Source organism: Theropithecus gelada, chromosome 12 (assembly GCF_003255815.1).
Source record: "Theropithecus gelada isolate Dixy chromosome 12, Tgel_1.0, whole genome shotgun sequence".
NCBI classification, from domain to species: domain Eukaryota; kingdom Metazoa; phylum Chordata; class Mammalia; order Primates; family Cercopithecidae; genus Theropithecus; species Theropithecus gelada.
This window is the reverse complement of record NC_037680.1, coordinates 79,305,378-79,321,492: the sequence shown is the minus strand read 5'-3', so window position 1 is coordinate 79,321,492 and position 16,115 is coordinate 79,305,378. Positions and strand designations below refer to the sequence as shown.

The 16,115-nt window shown below is 41.3% G+C and overlaps 1 protein-coding gene across 4 annotated transcripts; it reads left to right on the top strand.

Moving 5' to 3' along the window:
* Nucleotides 1-7,742: 7,742 nt before the first annotated feature.
* LOC112636485 (heat shock cognate 71 kDa protein-like) lies at nucleotides 7,743-10,008 on the top strand. Of its 4 annotated transcripts, none has more exons than XM_025405185.1 (2): nucleotides 7,743-8,638; nucleotides 9,008-10,008. In XM_025405185.1, exons 1-2 carry the CDS (start codon nucleotides 7,818-7,820, stop codon nucleotides 9,756-9,758), a joined length of 1,572 nt encoding a protein of 523 aa, XP_025260970.1. In that variant the 5' UTR covers nucleotides 7,743-7,817; the 3' UTR covers nucleotides 9,759-10,008. The 4 variants fall into 4 exon arrangements, with proteins under 4 accessions (XP_025260970.1, XP_025260971.1, XP_025260968.1 ...); XM_025405186.1 differs by having other exon boundaries at nucleotides 7,743-9,204; nucleotides 9,664-9,998; XM_025405184.1 differs by having other exon boundaries at nucleotides 7,745-8,154; nucleotides 8,512-10,008.
* Nucleotides 10,009-16,115: the final 6,107 nt, after the last annotated feature.

Sequence of the window (16,115 nt, the reverse complement as noted above, 5' to 3'; positions counted from 1 at the left end):
CGGCCGGCCTTTGCTTTTTAAAGACTTTAGTTATATGCATAGTTATATGCACATGTATAGAATATCTGGAGGTTCTCCCAAGAAACTGGCCTCTGAAAAGGGGAACTGGGAGGGGTAGAGAAAGGAAGAACATGTCCTTTTGTATACATCCTCTTTGTACTATTTGAAGTTTTGAAAGCAATGTTTATGTATTCATTTTAGCCCCCGAAGAAAGATCTAATGTAAAAAAAAAAAAAAAAAAAAAAAAAAGGACTCTCAGAAAACAAGGTTATTTTGGTGAGCATTACAATTTGAAATTAGGGTTTATAAATGATAGTTTCAGTATCCAAAATATTTCTGTATTTTTTTTGGGTTGAGCAATATTGAGAAAATCTTGATTAATACAGAGAAGTAATTGTAAATGGCAACAGTGTTTTTGTTTTGTTTTGTTTTGTTCTTGTTTTTGGAAACGGAGTTTCGCTCTTGTTGCCCAGGCTGGAGTGCAATGGCGTGATCTCGGCGCCCCTACAACCTCTGCCTCCTGCGTTTAAGCAAGTCTCCTGCCTCAGCCTCCCAAGTAGCTAAGATTACAGGCATGCGCCACCATGCCCAGCTAATTTTTAGTGGAAACAGGGTTTCTCCATGTTGGTCAGGCTAGTTTCAAATTCCTGACCTCAGGTGATCCGCCAGTTTCGGCCTCCCAGTGTTGGGATTACAGGCGTGAGCCACACACCTGGCCAACAGTGTGCTTTTAATTGCTCTGCAACTAGGCAGACTCAGACTTGAAATAGGAGCAATGGAAAATACTGGAAAAAATAATAATAAACAGGAGATCAAATGGAGATATAGATGCTACGAGAATGGCAGAATATCGATAATTGTTAAAGCAGGGTGACAAGTATAGGGTGATTCCTTATTCTATTGTTACTTTGTATCTGTTTCAGTGGCCGTGATAAACGTTTTAAAAATTGGTTCACAAAAACATACAACTACTCACATGCTTTCTTACAAAATTCAGGCAAACACTGAAAATGTATAAAGCTCTAAATTTAAGAATCTGCAAAACCCTGTCTACCTTACCTGACATGTTATCCATGTATTTGTTATTGTACATAAGAATGTACATCAAACAGATGAACTTTGCTAGATGTTTAATTGTGCTCAGCGCACATAAGCTGTGGTTGCGTAGTTACCTGGAGATTTTTCTCTAAGGAGACATATGCAGGCCTGGATTTTAAAAAGAACAGTGTAGCTGGCCGGTTAGCTCAGTTGGTTAGAATGTAGTGCTAGTGAAATAGACCAATGTAAAGCTACAATCTTTTTAAGTAATGACATGTTTACAATAAATTCAAATATATGCTCTAAAATGACAGGAAAAATTTAACACTGAAGTCTACATAAAGAAAATACTGGCCAGGCGCAGTGGCTCACACCTGTAATCCCAGCACTTTGGGAGGCCGAGGCAGGCAGATCACAAGATCAAGAGATGGAGACCATCCTGGCCAACATGGTGAAACCCTGTCTCTACTAAAAATACAAAAATTAGCTGGGCATGGTGGCGCGCACCTGTAGCCCCAGCCACTCCGGAGGCTGAGGCAATAGAATTGCTTGAACCAGGGAGGCAGAGGTTGCAGTGAGCTGAGATCACGCCACTGCGCTCCAGCCTGGCGACAGAGTGAGAATTCGTCTAAAAAAAAACAAAAAAAACAAAAAACCGTGACAGCAGATATTAACTAGTAGTGGCCCCGGTATATTAAAATTTATTAGATTGGCCAGGTGTGGTGGCTCACTCCTATAATCCCAGCACTTTGAGAGGCCAAGAGGCAGGTGGATCACTTGAGGCCAGGAGTTTGAGACAAGCCTGGCCAACATGGTGAAACCCAGTCTCTACTAAAAATACAAAAATTAGCCGAGTGTGGTGGCGTGTGCCTGTAATCCCAACTACTCGAGAGGCTGAGGCAGGAGAATTGGTTGAACCCAGGAGGCAGAGGTTTATGTGAGCTGAGATTACTCCATTGCACTCCAGCCTGGGCAACAGAGTAAGTGAGACTCTGTCTTAAAAAAATAAATAAAATAAAATAAAATAAAATATATTATATTAAATTAATTGATTTTTATTATTTTAAGTTTTTAAATATTTAAAACATTATTTGAGCCAGGCACGGTGGCTCAGGCCTATAATCTCAGCCCTTTGGGAGGCCAAAGCAAGAGGATCACTTGAGCTGAGGAGCTAGAGACCAGCCTGGGCAACATAGCAAGACCTCATCCCCACAAAAAATAAAAAAATTAGCCAGGCAGGGTGGTGCACACCTGTAGTACCAGCTATTCAGGAGGCTGAAGCAAGAGGATTCTTTTAGCCCAGGAGGTAGAGGCTGCAGGAGCCATGATCACACCACTGCACTCCAGCCTGGGCGACAGAGCAAGACTCTGTCTCAAGAAAAACAAAATATGTTTTGAAAATGAAATTCAGATCAAAACATATACTGCACCCCTGAAACACAGAGTACTTTAAAAACTGTTCCACTGGAGTGTGATAAAATTAAAGGCAGAAAATATATTTTATTCATCTCTGTCTCTCTAATACCCAAGACAATAGTTTGATGAATGAATATTGTTAACTGAAGCTATGGGAAAATTGATTTATAAGTCCAAAATAATCTTATTAGAAATTCATCTGTGTTGATTTTTTTCTGAGTACACAAAAGTCCATTCTCATATAAACAATTCAATATAAAAATTATTAAATTAGAAAACAAAATTCCACAATTCCCCCAACCTTTCATTTTTCTATGTATAATGTAATATATATTTATAAGACTTTTTTTTACTTAAAAAAATAGGATTGGCCGGGCGCGGTGGCTCAAGCCTGTAATCCCAGCACTTTGGGAGGCCGAGACGGGCGGATCACGAGGTCAGGAGATCGAGACCATCCTGGCTAACCCGGTGAAACCCCGTCTCTACTAAAAATACAAAAAAAAAAAACTAGCCGGGCGAGGTGACGGGCGCCTGTAGTCCCAGCTACTCGGGAGGCTGAGGCAGGAGAATGGCGGGAACCCGGGAGGCGGAGCTTGCAGTGAGCTGAGATGCGGCCACTGCACTCCAGCCTGGGTGACAGAGCCAGACTCTGTCTCAAAAAAAAAAAAAAAAAAAAAAAAAAAAAAAAATAGGATCAGCTGGGCGCGGTGGCTCATACCTGTAATCCCGGCACTTCAGGAGGCCGAGGCAGGCGGATCACCTGAGGTCAGGAGTTCGAGACCAGCCTCAATATTGAGAACCCCCGTCTCTACTAAAAATACAAAATTAGCCGGACGTGGTGGTGCATGCCTGTAATCCCAGCTACTCGGGAGACTGAGGCAGGAGAATTGCTTGAACCTGGGAGGCGGAGGTTGCAGTGGACCGAGATCGTGCCATTGCATTCCAGCCTGGGCAACAAGAGTGAAACTCCATCTCAAAAAAAATAAAAATAAAAAATGATCACATTATGGGCATAACTTTCGAAATCTGTATTTTTTTCCCTTAAACATATATCTAGGACATCTTTTGACTCAGTATACATCTAGAGTCTATCTGATTCCCTTTAAAGAATACATAGTATTCTATCATTTGGCAGTACCGTAATTTAACCAGTCTCCTGCTAATGGACACACCATTACATACAAAGGTGTATGATACTTTTACGTTTATATCTTTTCACTCTTGAGAGAGTATTTTAAATTTTAATGTTATATAAAAGCAATCTATATACACAGTTTAAACAAATACTATTAGAAGGATGATTTTTTTGTTTTGTTTTGGTTTGGTTTTTTCTGAGACGGAGCCTTGCTCTGTCACCCAGTCTGGAGTGCAGTAACGTGATCTCAGCTCACTGCAATCTCCACCTCCTGGGTTCAAGCGATTCTCCTGCCTCAGCCTCTCAAGTAGCTGGGATTACAGGCGCACACCACCACGCTCGGCTAATTTTTGTATTTTTAGTAGAGACGGGGTTTCACTATGTTGGTCAGGCTGGTCTTGAACTCCTGACCTCAGGCAATCTGCCTGCCTCAGCTCCCAAAGTGCTGGGATTACAGGGGAGAGCCACCGTGCCAGGCCAGGGATGATTTTTTAAAATAGTCATTTGCTTATTTTCATTGCCCTTCCCAAAACCTCAAAAGAATTGTTAAACCAGCCGGGCGCGGTGGCTCAAGCCTGTAATCCCAGCACTTTGGGAGGCTGAGACGGGCGGATCACAAGGTCAGGAGATCGAGACCATCCTGGCTAACACGGTGAAACCCCGTCTCTACTAAAAAATACAAAAAACTAGCCGGGCGAGGTGGCGGGCGCCTGTAGTCCCAGCTACTCCGGAGGCTGAGGCAGGAGAATGGCGTAAACCCGGGAGGCGGAGCTTGCAGTGAGCTGAGATCCGGCCACTGCACTCCAGCCTGGGCGACAGAGCCAGACTCAGTCTCAAAAAAAAAAAAAAAAAAAAAAAAAAAAGAATTGTTAAACCTCTCTGAAAGTGATAGTCATTTGTTTTTTCCCTTAAAGGCATCCAAATGGAACCTTCTTTTCTCCTGCTCTGTCTGAACTAGATTATGTTCTAGGACTTCTGCACAGCTATCCTATGATTTCCTGGGATTTCCCTACACTTGTCTATGCATGTATTCCACATTCCCTCAACCCAGGGTCTTCCTTTTTGGTTTATTTGCGTGTTTATTCCTTTGTTTTATAATTGCTTCCTAAGAAAGAGCATATAGAAGGTTAATTTTTTATAAAAATAATAGGCAGGATTGAAGCTGCTCCTTTGAATTTGCAATTCAACATGAGAAATTTCCTCAGGGCTGGTAAAAAGAGGCCTTAACCTCTGTCTTTAGATTTACAGTCTAAGGCTTGCTCAGCCGTTTTACCTGCTCCCCCACCTATGTTTATCAATTGTTTATTGTTTTCAACTACCCACAAAGATACCGGAAAACTATATCTGCTGTTCGGCACAAGAGCGGAGATAGTAGGCACCGCCTTAAGCTTCCTAATTCGAGCAGGACTAGACCAACCAGGAACTCTACTAGGAGATGATCAGATCTACAATGTTATTGTTACTGCCCACGCATTTGTTTTCATCTTCTTTATGATGATACCAATCATCATCGGGGGTTTCCGGAACTGGCTATTCCCTCTAATAATTGGTGCACCCCGGATAAATAATACGAGCTTCTGACTTCTCCCCCTATCTTTTCTGCTCCCTACTTGTGTCCTCAATAGTAGAAGCCGGCGCTGGAAGCGGCTGGACAGTTTATCCCCTTGAGGAGGAAACTTAGCACATGCAGGAGCCTCTGTGGACCTGACCATCTTCTCGCTCCACTTGGCCGGTGTCTCTTCTATTTTAGGAGCCATTAACTGTATTACCACTATTATTAACATAAAACCCCCAGCTATGTCCCAGTATCAAACACCCCTTTTCATCTGATCAGTCCTCATTATGGCTGTCCTTCTACTCCTTTCCCTTCCAGTCCTAGCCACAAGGATTACTATACTATTAATTGACCATAACCTCAACACTACTTTTTTTGACCCTGTTGGCATGGGTGACCCTATCTTGTACCAGCATTTATTCTGATATAACACTACCTTCCACCCCTACCATATAACCAAAGACATTTTAGGTTTAATTTTTCTCCTCCTCCTTCTAATAACTCTAGTACTATTTTCACCTGACCTCCTGGGGAACCCAGATGTCTACACTTTAGCCAACGCCCTCACCCACCACACATTAAGCCAGAGTGGTACTTTTTGTTTGCCTATACAACCTTACAATCCAAATGACATGGTTCTCTAAAAATTCTATAATCTGAATCAACGTGGTTATCCACAGCCTACTTATCAGCCTCATCAGCCTACTATTTTTTAACCAATTCAATGATAAATAAGGTTGCTGGGTCAAGTGGTTAATAGCTCTTGGGGTAAGTATTATTACTAGCATATTTAGTGAACCTGAGGTATTTTAAGTGTAAGCAAATACTACAAGTAGAGGAAGGGATCCTACTAGTGTGTAAAATAAGAAGTCTGAGCTTGCATTAAGGCATTCAGGTTGGTTGCCTCAGCGGGTGATGATAATTAGGGTAGGAACTAGCATGGCTTCAAAGAGGATATAAAATATAGTTAGTTCTGTGGCTGTGAATGTTATGATTTTAAAAGTCTGTAGGGGGATCAATATAAAAATATAGAGCTTTTTTCATGTGAGTGATTCATTGGACAGGTGATATTGGCTTGCTAGACTTACAAGACGCAGTGGTCAGGCTGTTAAGATGAGAAGGGGTGGTGTCAGCTGGTCAGAAGAGAAAACTAATGAGAAGTTGGATAAGTTATCATTGAATTGGTTAAAAAATAGTAGGCTGATGAGGCTGATGAGTAGGCTGTGGATAACCATGTTGATTCAGTTTATAGAATTTTTAGAGAACCATGTCATTGGTAACAGTATAATTTTTGGAATAATAATTTTTACCATTTAAGTAAATTTAGATTTTCTACATAACCTAGACCATATGTACTGGAGATTGAAACTAGTAAGACAAGGCCCACTGCAGCTTCACAGGCAGCAAATACTAGGAGAATAATGGGTACTACAGATGCTAGAGCAAAATGTATATTTAAAGTTATAAGAGTATGTATGATAAATATTGATAGTATTATGCCTTCTAGGCATAATAGGTATGATATTAGGTGGGATCAATAGACTAATACTCCTAGCAGTGGTATGGTATATCCTAATGTAATGTTGATATAAATCGTGGGGATTTGGTGAATATGGTGTACCATAATCTAATGAGTCAAAATCATTTATTTTGACTTAAACTGTTTACAATTCAGCACACTCTAATCCTTTTTGGGCTCATTCATAAGTCAAGCCTAGGATTAAAATAGTATCTAGTATAAGGGCTGTGCTGATTATTAGTGTCAGGTTGGTTGGTTGAAGGGCTCATGGCAGGGGTAGTAGTAGAGCAATCTCTGAGTCGAAGAGGAGGAATGTGATGGCTACTAGGAAGAAAGTAATGGAAAAGGCGAGGCAGGCGGAGGCTAGTAGGTCAAATCCGCATTCGTAGGGGCTGGATTTTTCTATATAGATATTAAGTTGTGGGAGCCAAAATGCGATTATTATTAGTAATAGGGCCAGTAAGGTGTCGGTTACTAGCGCTAGTGTCAGGTTGATTACTCTCTTTCGGATATTATGGAAACTAATTGACTGGAAGTCAATGGTACTGTTTATACTAAAAGAGTAGGACCCTCATCAATAGATAGAGACCTATAAGAATAGTCATACTACATCTACGAAGTGTCAATATCCGGTGGCGGCTTCAAAGGCAAAGTGGTGGTTGAATGTAAAGTGGAATTTTAATTGGCGGAGGAGGCAGATAGTAAGAAATGTTGATCCAATAATAACATGAAATCCATGAAAGCCTGTGGCTGTAAAGAATGTTGAGCCATAGATTCCATCAGAAATAGTTAAGGGGGCCTGGAAATATTCTGAGGCTTGTAGAAGTGTAAATACCTAAGGTAATTGTGATGGATAGTGCTTGAAGTATCTGCTTTCGACTACCTTCTATCAGGCTGGGGTGAGCACAAGTAATTGAAAATCCTGATGTAAGTAACACAGATGTATTCAGGAAGGGGACTTCTAAGGTTTGAGGGGATAAATACCTCTTAGGGGTCAGTGTCCCCCTAATTCTGGAACTGGAACTAGACTAGAGTGGTAGAATACCCAGAAGAAACCAGCAAAAAAGAATACTTCACTCATTGAACTCGCCTGCAGCTCCGGGGGTTCCTGTGACTTTTGTCTTTATCGGAGCCAGGCCTCCACGCCAGCAACCATGTCCAAGGGACCTGCAGTTGGTATTGATCTTGGCACCACCTACTCTTGTGTGGGTGTTTTCCAGCACGGAAAAGTAGAGATAATTGCCAATGATCAGGGAAACCGAACCACTCCAAGCTATGTTGCCTTTACGGACACTGAACGGTTGATCGCTGACGCTGCAAAGAATCAAGTTGCAATGAACCCCACCAACACAGTTTTTGATGCCAAACGTCTGATTGGACGCAGATTTGATGATGCTGTTGTCCAGTCTGATATGAAGCATTGGCCCTTCATGGTGGTGAATGATGCTGGCAGGCCCAAGGTCCAAGTAGAATATAAGGGAGAGACCAAAAGCTTCTATCCAGAGGAGGTATCCTCTATGGTTCTGACAAAGATGAAGGAAATTGCAGAAGCCTATCTTGGGAAGACTGTTACCAATGCTGTGGTCACAGTGCCAGCTTATTTTAATGACTCTCAGCGTCAGGCTACCAAAGATGCTGGAACTATTGCTGGTCTCAATGTACTTAGAATTATTAATGAGCCAACTGCTGCTGCTATTGCTTACGGCTTAGACAAAAAGGTTGGAGCAGAAAGAAACGTGCTTATCTTTGACCTGGGAGGTGGCACTTTCGATGTGTCAATCCTCACTATTGAGGATGGAATCTTTGAGGTCAAGTCTACAGCTGGAGACACCCACTTGGGTGGAGAAGATTTTGACAACCGAATGGTCAACCATTTTATTGCAGAGTTCAAGCGCAAGCATAAGAAGGACATCAGCGAGAACAAGAGAGCTGTAAGACGCCTTCGTACTGCTTGTGAACGTGCTAAGCGTACGCTCTCTTCCAGCACCCAGGCCAGTATTGAGATCGATTCTCTCTATGAAGGAATCAACTTCTATACCTCCATTACCCGTGCCCGATTTGAAGAATTGAATGCTGACCTGTTCCGTGGCACCCTGGACCCAGTAGAGAAAGCCCTTCGAGATGCCAAACTAGACAAGTCACAGATTCATGATATTGTCCTGGTTGGTGGTTCTACTCGTATCCCCAAGATTCAGAAGCTTCTCCAAGATTTCTTCAACGGAAAAGAACTGAATAAGAGCATCAACCCTGATGAAGCTGTTGCTTATGGTGCAGCTGTCCAGGCAGCCATCCTGTCTGGAGACAAGTCTGAAAATGTTCAAGATTTGTTGCTCTTGGATGTCACTCCTCTTTCCCTTGGTATTGAAACTGCTGGTGGAGTAATGACCGTCCTTATTAAGCGTAATACCACCATTCCTACCAAGCAGACACAGACCTTCACTACCTATTCTGACAACCAGCCTGGTGTGCTTATTCAGGTCTATGAAGGTGAGCGTGCCATGACCAAGGATAACAACCTGCTTGGCAAGTTTGAACTCACGGGCATACCTCCTGCACCCCGAGGTGTTCCTCAGATTGAAGTTACTTTTGACATTGATGCCAATGGTATCCTGAATGTCTCTGCTGTGGACAAGAGTACAGGAAAAGAGAATAAGATTACTATCACTAATGACAAGGGCCGTTTGAGCAAGGAAGACATTGAATGTATGGTCCAGGAAGCTGAGAAGTACAAAGCTGAAGATGAGAAGCAGAGGGACAAGGTATCATCCAAGAATTCACTTGAGTCCTATGCATTCAACATGAAAGCAACTGTCGAGGACGAGAAACTTCAAGGCAAGATTAACGATGAGGACAAACAGAAGATTCTGGACAAGTGTAATGAAATCATCAACTCGCTTGATAAGAATCAGACTGCCGAGAAGGAAGAGTTTGAACATCAGCAGAAAGAGCTGGAGAAAGTTTGCAACCCCATCATCACCAAGCTGTACCAGAGTGCAGGAGGCATGCCAGGAGGAATGCCTGGGGGATTCCCTGGTGGTGGAGCTCCTCCCTCTGGTGGTGCTTCCTCAGGGCCCACTATTGAAGAGGTTGATTAAGCCAACCCAAGTATAGGTGTAGCATTGTTCCACACATTTAAAACATTTGAAGGACCTACATTTGTAGCAAATTCTGTGGCAGTTTTAAAAAGTTAAGCTGCTATAGTAAGTTACTGGGCATTCTCAATACTTGAACATGGAACATGCACAGGGGAAGGAAATAACATTGCACTTTATAAACACTGTATTGTAAGTGGAAAATGCAATGTCTTAAATAAAACTATTTAAAATTGGCACCATAAAAAAAAAAGAATACTTCTCAGATAATAAATAGAATTATATCAGAGGCTGATATGATGATTGGATGATGATGTGTGGTGGCCTTGAAATGGACGTTCTCGGATAGTGTCACGCCATCACTGGTATATAGTTAGTGTGTGGGTTAGTAGGCCCAGAGTTAAAAGGGCGATAGAGTTAAAGTGAAATCACATGGCCAGGCCAGATGTTATCAGGAGAGATGAGAGAGCTCCTGTTAGTGGTCAGGGGGTGGGGTTAACTATACGGTAGGCACGTGTTTGGTGGGTCATTATGTGTTGTACAGGTAAAGGCTTACTAGCAGTGTGAAGACATAGGCCTGAATAAGGGCTACGGTGAATTCGAGGATAGTTAGTAGCATTAGAATAATCACAGCGATTGAAGCTGTGGGAAGACTGATAGTTGATCGTACTAGTGTGGCTCCTCAATTAAATGTATTAGTAGGTTTCTGGCTATAATGTTGGCTGTTAATCACACAGCTAGTGCCATTGGTTGAATGAATAGGCTAATAGTTTCAATGATCACTAGCATAGGAATAAGTGGTATAGGTGTGCCTTGTAGTAAAAAGTGAGCTAAAGAGGTTTTCGTCTTGAAGTGGAAGCCTGTAATTACTGTGCTTGCTCATAAAGGGATTGCTATACCTAGGTTTATTGATAATTGGGTAGTTGGTGTAAATGAATGGGGTAGAAGCCCAAGGAGATAGGTTGAGGCAATGAAGAGAATTAGGGAGATCAGTATAAGGGATCAGGTTCATCCTTTAATGTTATGGGTTATTATTATTTGTTTTAGTACAAGTTGAATTAGTCACTGTTGAATGGAAATCAATCGGTTACTGATTAGATGGACTGGAGGTTGGAAATAGTACAGGGGGAAATAAAATGATTAATACTACTGCAGGTAGGCCTAGAATTGTCGGGGTAGTAAAAGAGGTGAGTAGATTTAAGTTCATTTTAATTCTCAGGGGCTTTATGTTTTTGCGTTTTGATTGTTTTTGGTATAGGGGCTGTGTAATAAATGAAATTTGATAATTTTAACTGAATAATGGAGCATAAAGTCACAATTATTGACAGGATGACAATGGAGCATGTGGAAGTATCTAGTTTAGGCATTCACTGCAGAGAGGTGTGGAGCTCCTCAGTCTATAACTTAAAAGGTTAATGCTAGATAGCTTCACAGTGATATTACAGTGCAGATGTGGATCAGGTTTCAAAGCATTTTAAGGGGGTTAATGCTAGGACAATAAGTATAAAACTGTGGTTAGACCCACAGATTTCTGAGCACTGTCCATAGTAAAGGCCTGGACATGTAGCAGTTAAGGTAGTTTGATTTAAGCATCTGGGGATTGCGTCTGTTTTGAGGCCCAGTGAGGGGATAGTTCATGAATGCAGGATGTCTTTGGATGAGATTAATGTATGAACAGGGATCTGTATTGGGAGAATTGTTCAGTTATCACCTTCGAGGAGTCAAAGTTCTCCTGGCTTTAAGTCTGCTGTTGGAATCATATAAGGATCAAAGCCTAACTCTTCATAGCTTCAGTATCATTGGTGGCCAATTGCTTTGACAGTAAGAGAAGGATTGTTAACCTCGTCTGTTATGTGCAGAATATGTAGGGATGGGAGGGCAATTAGAATTAAGATAATGGCGGGTAAAATAGTTCACACAGTTTCGATTTCTTGAGCATCTATGGTGCCAGTATGAGTTAATTTTGTTGTGAGTATTAGGGAAATGCTGTATAGGACCAGGGAAATAATTAGGAAAACAATTATAAGAGCATGGTCATGGAAAGTGAGTAGTTCTTCTAGAATAGGGGATGTAGTGTCTTGAAGGCCTATTTGAACTGGATGAGCCATTAAGACATATAGGATTCAACCTATAAATTTGCTTTGACAAAGTTATGTAATAATTTTACTAATATCTTACCGAGAGAGTCATAGAAGTTGTGGGATTGGCTTGAAACCAGTTTCTGGAGATTCAATTCCTTCCTTTCTTGTTTAGGCTTTCACACAAGTTGGCTCTCCAAATGTGCAGTAGGGTGGTGGACATCCATAAGGCCCCTCTAAATTAGTAGATGGTTGTTCAATTGTTAGTACTTTTCGTTTTGAAGCAAAGGCTTCGGAGATTATAAATATTATTAGTATAACTGCTGTTAGTGAGATAAATGGGCCTAGGGAGGAGATAATATTTCACGCGGTGTGCACATCAGGATAATCAGAGTAACGTCGAGGCATACCGGATAGGCCAGGAAGTGCTGTGGAAAAAAGTTAAATTAACACCTATAAATAAAGTGGTGAAGTGGATTTTAGCATAGGTCTGATTAAGTGTGTAGCCTGGAAATAGGGGGGAATCAGTGGATAAAGCCTCCTATAATGGTAAATACCGCTCCTATTTAGAGGACATAGTGGAAATGGCCTACAACATAATATGTGTCGTGCAAGACAACATCTAGTGATGAATTCACTAGTATGATGCCGGTTAAACCTCCCACTGTGAAATTTTTTGAAACATTGCATGTTTGCAAATGTCTTCGTTCCACCCTTACATTTACTTGACAATTTGGCTTGAAAATAATATTTCCAGCTGGGCACGGTGGTTCACACCTGTAATCCCAGGACTTTGGGAGGCTGAGGCAGGCGGATCACATGAGGTCAGGAGTTCAAGACCAGCCTGACCAACAAGGAGAAACCCCGTCCCTACTAAAAATACAAAATTAGCCGGGTGTGGTGGCACACGCCTGTAATCCCAGCTACTCGGGAGGCTGAGGCAGGAGAAATGCTTGAACCCAGGAGGCAGAGGTTGTGGTGAGCCGAGATGGCACCCTCGCACTCCAGCCTGGGCAACAAGAGCGAAACTCTGTCTCACAAAGAAAAGAAAAGAAAAGAAAAAAGAAAATTTCCTCAGAAATTTGAAGACATTGCTCCATTGTCATACAGCATTCAGTGCTGCTGCTGATCAATCCAATGCCATTCTGGCTTTTGATCCTTTATATATGAACTCTTCTTTCCTCTCTGCAACCTTTTAGGATCTTTTCTTGGTTAATGTTTTTCTGAAATTTCATTATGTTATGCCTCACGTAAGGCTTTTTTTTTTTTTAATTCCCTGGGATGGACACCAGATGTTTTTTATATGGGAAAATGTTATTGTACTATTCTTTGATAATTTATTTTCTTTCCCATACTAGACCTACCCTACCCTGAGAGGATGACTATAGACTATATGAACTATAGACTCTCACTCAGTCTACCTTCTGGTTAGGTCTGGCCAATATCAGACCAGATCACGGGAAGAGAGAGAGGTCAGAATATTTCTCCCGTATACTCAAATTATTATCTCTGTATACTCAAATAATACTTGTCCGCTGGTAGGTTTCACTTTGAAGTCATCAAGCGGGATCCACTTGCCTTATTGTAGCATTCCCGAATGTGCTTTCTTGTCTCGTTGCTGTTGCAGAGCCACATCTCTCAGGCACTAACTACATCTATCACTGGAAGGCCCTTCTTCCTTGGCTCTAGTTCTTATTGGACCCTATTTACATGGCCTCCTCCCCTTGCATTTCAGCCCTAGGAGTGTAATAGCTTCTCATTGCTGCTGGTCCCTGGACACTATACCACCTTTGTTTGTCCCCTTAATCCTTGCTGCTCACACTCCCATAAATAGTCCTTTCATAAAAATCTCTTTATCCCAACCATGTACTCATGTGCTGAATTAGGTTTGCTATTGGAACTCTGATACAAGATTTCTCTCTCTCTTTATAGAGGTAGTGTCTTGCTCTATCATCATAACTCACTGCCGCCTCAACTCCTGGGCTTGAGTGATCCTCCTGCCTCAGCCTTCTAAGAGCTGGGACTACAGATGTGAGCCACCACACCTAGCTAACTTAATTTTTTTTTTTTTTTTTTTTTTTTAACAGAGATACATCTTGCTATGTTGCCCACGCTGGTCTCGAACTCCTGGGCTCAAGCAATTCTCCTGCCTCAGCCTCCCAAAGTGTTGGGATTACAGGCTGATCCTTTAACTTTGTCCTCTATTTTCCATTTATATGTCATCTCTTGAATCTACCTTCTGGGAAATTTCCTCATCTTCATCTTCCATACTGTCTATGAATTTCTCATTTCGGCAATCATATTTTTCATTTCCAAGAGCTCCCATTATTCATTTTCTTTCTAATTTTTATTGTGGTCAAATACACACAACATAAACTCAACTGTCTTAACTATTTTTAAGTATATAGTTCAGTGGTATGAAGTACATTAATATCATTGTGCAACCATCACCCATCTTCAGAACTCTTCCTCTTGCAAAATTGAAACTCTTTCTCCATTAAACAATAACTCCCCACTCCTCATTCCCCCAGCCCTTGGCAACCACCATTCTTTCTCTTTTTCTACCTCATATAAGTGGAATCATATAGAATTTGTCTACTGATAATTCTTTCTTATCATAGCATTCCATTGTTGTTTATGTTTCATAATTTATTTCTCTTCCTGCATTGTCTTTGTTTACTCTAAATTCCATCGTTTTAGTGTCTGCTTTCATGATGGAGACATTCCTCAGATGTCAAGTGACTTTCACATAATAGTTGATTATTATCTCTGTACTCTCAAATACTTGTCCTCTGGTAGGTTTCACTCTGAAGTCATCAAGTGGGATCCACCTGCCTCATTGTAGGACTCCCAAATGTGCTTTCTTGTGCTGTTGATTTTTTTCCAGTAGAGAATTTGCGAGTCTTTTGCCTAGCATTCTTGGAGCCAAGTGCAGGAATTAGCCTGAGCACTTCAAGTTCAGAATAGACTTTCATTTAATAGGAATATTTGTCCGGAAGAAATCCTTGAAGTGAAATTGTGATACCCAGGGGTATGCATTTTAAAATTTAATGGATTCCAATGCAATTTTGGAAGCATCCAAAGAAAAAGGCTTGTTTTTTGTTTTGTTTCTTTTAGAAATGGGGTCTTGCTCCCAGTACAGTGGTGTGACCTTGGCTCACTGCAGCCTCAACCTCCTGGGCTCAAGCAATCCTCCCATCTCAGTTTCCCAAGTAACTGGGACCACAGGCACATACAACCATGCCCAGTTAAGTTTTGTGGGTTTTTTGTAGAGACGGGGTCTTGTTGCCCAGGCTGGTCTCCAACTCCTGGGCTCAGGCCATTCTCCCGCCTTGGCATCCCAAAGTGCTGGTATTACAGGCATAAGCCACCAAGCCAGCCCAAAGAAAAAAGTTTAATATAGTTAAAAAGAACCAAGAAGCACATTTTATAAGCTTTCTATGTCATTGGAATTTAATGAAGTGCTTTCCTTATGGAATTAATGTTCCAAGAGGTAAAATAGACTGAAATAAATTCTGTTTTTCCATGGGTCCTACTTGGCTTCAGCATCAGTGCTAACATCATAGGCTATTTGAAAGACTAAACTTCTCTCATCTTTCTAGAAAACAAAATTAGATTACTTTAAGACCCATTTGATCAGTCTTACAGTAGAGGCAAAAAATGGAAACCTATGAAGAGGTGCTTGGTCTTATCTATCTATAAGGCCAAAGGAAGTAGCAGCTAAAAAAAAAAATTGCTTAAACCATACCATCTTTGGTAACTGATATTTAAGTTTATGACAACTGTTTGCAGAAAATCCCAGGGTGGTGATTGTCCTATAGGGTGCCTACCTCTTTCTGGATTATAACTAGTTTCTTGTCCTAACTATTCTCATAACCTCTATGCCACAGAACATGAAGATTAGTGATTTCCAGAGTACCTAAATCCTATCCAGGTCATAACTGACTTATAGGATCTAGCTGTATGCTAATCTAAGTAGGTTTTCCTTTTTTAAAAAGTGCTGATTATCTTATCCCATAAGGTTGCTCCAAATTTTGTCCTAAATTCCTCACTACATAGCAGATAGTAAGACATGCTTTATAAACTCCTCTCCAGAGAGGCCAAGCCTCAGCCAGAAATAGACATTTCCCTTCCAAGATGATTGCAAGGAAGTCTTTAAGTTCTCAGTCTCTATGGTGACAGCTTGATGGAGATAGTTGAGGACTGGTACATGAAATATGCCTTGCCCTTTCAAATGCTGTAACAACCACTCAACATGAGCTCACAGACACCACTCATTGCT

Excerpts from the sequence above, each read along its gene's own strand:
- LOC112636485 (XM_025405183.1), top strand. The coding sequence starts at position 7,818 with ATGTCCAAGGGACCTGCAGTTGGTATTGATCTTGGCACCACCTACTCT.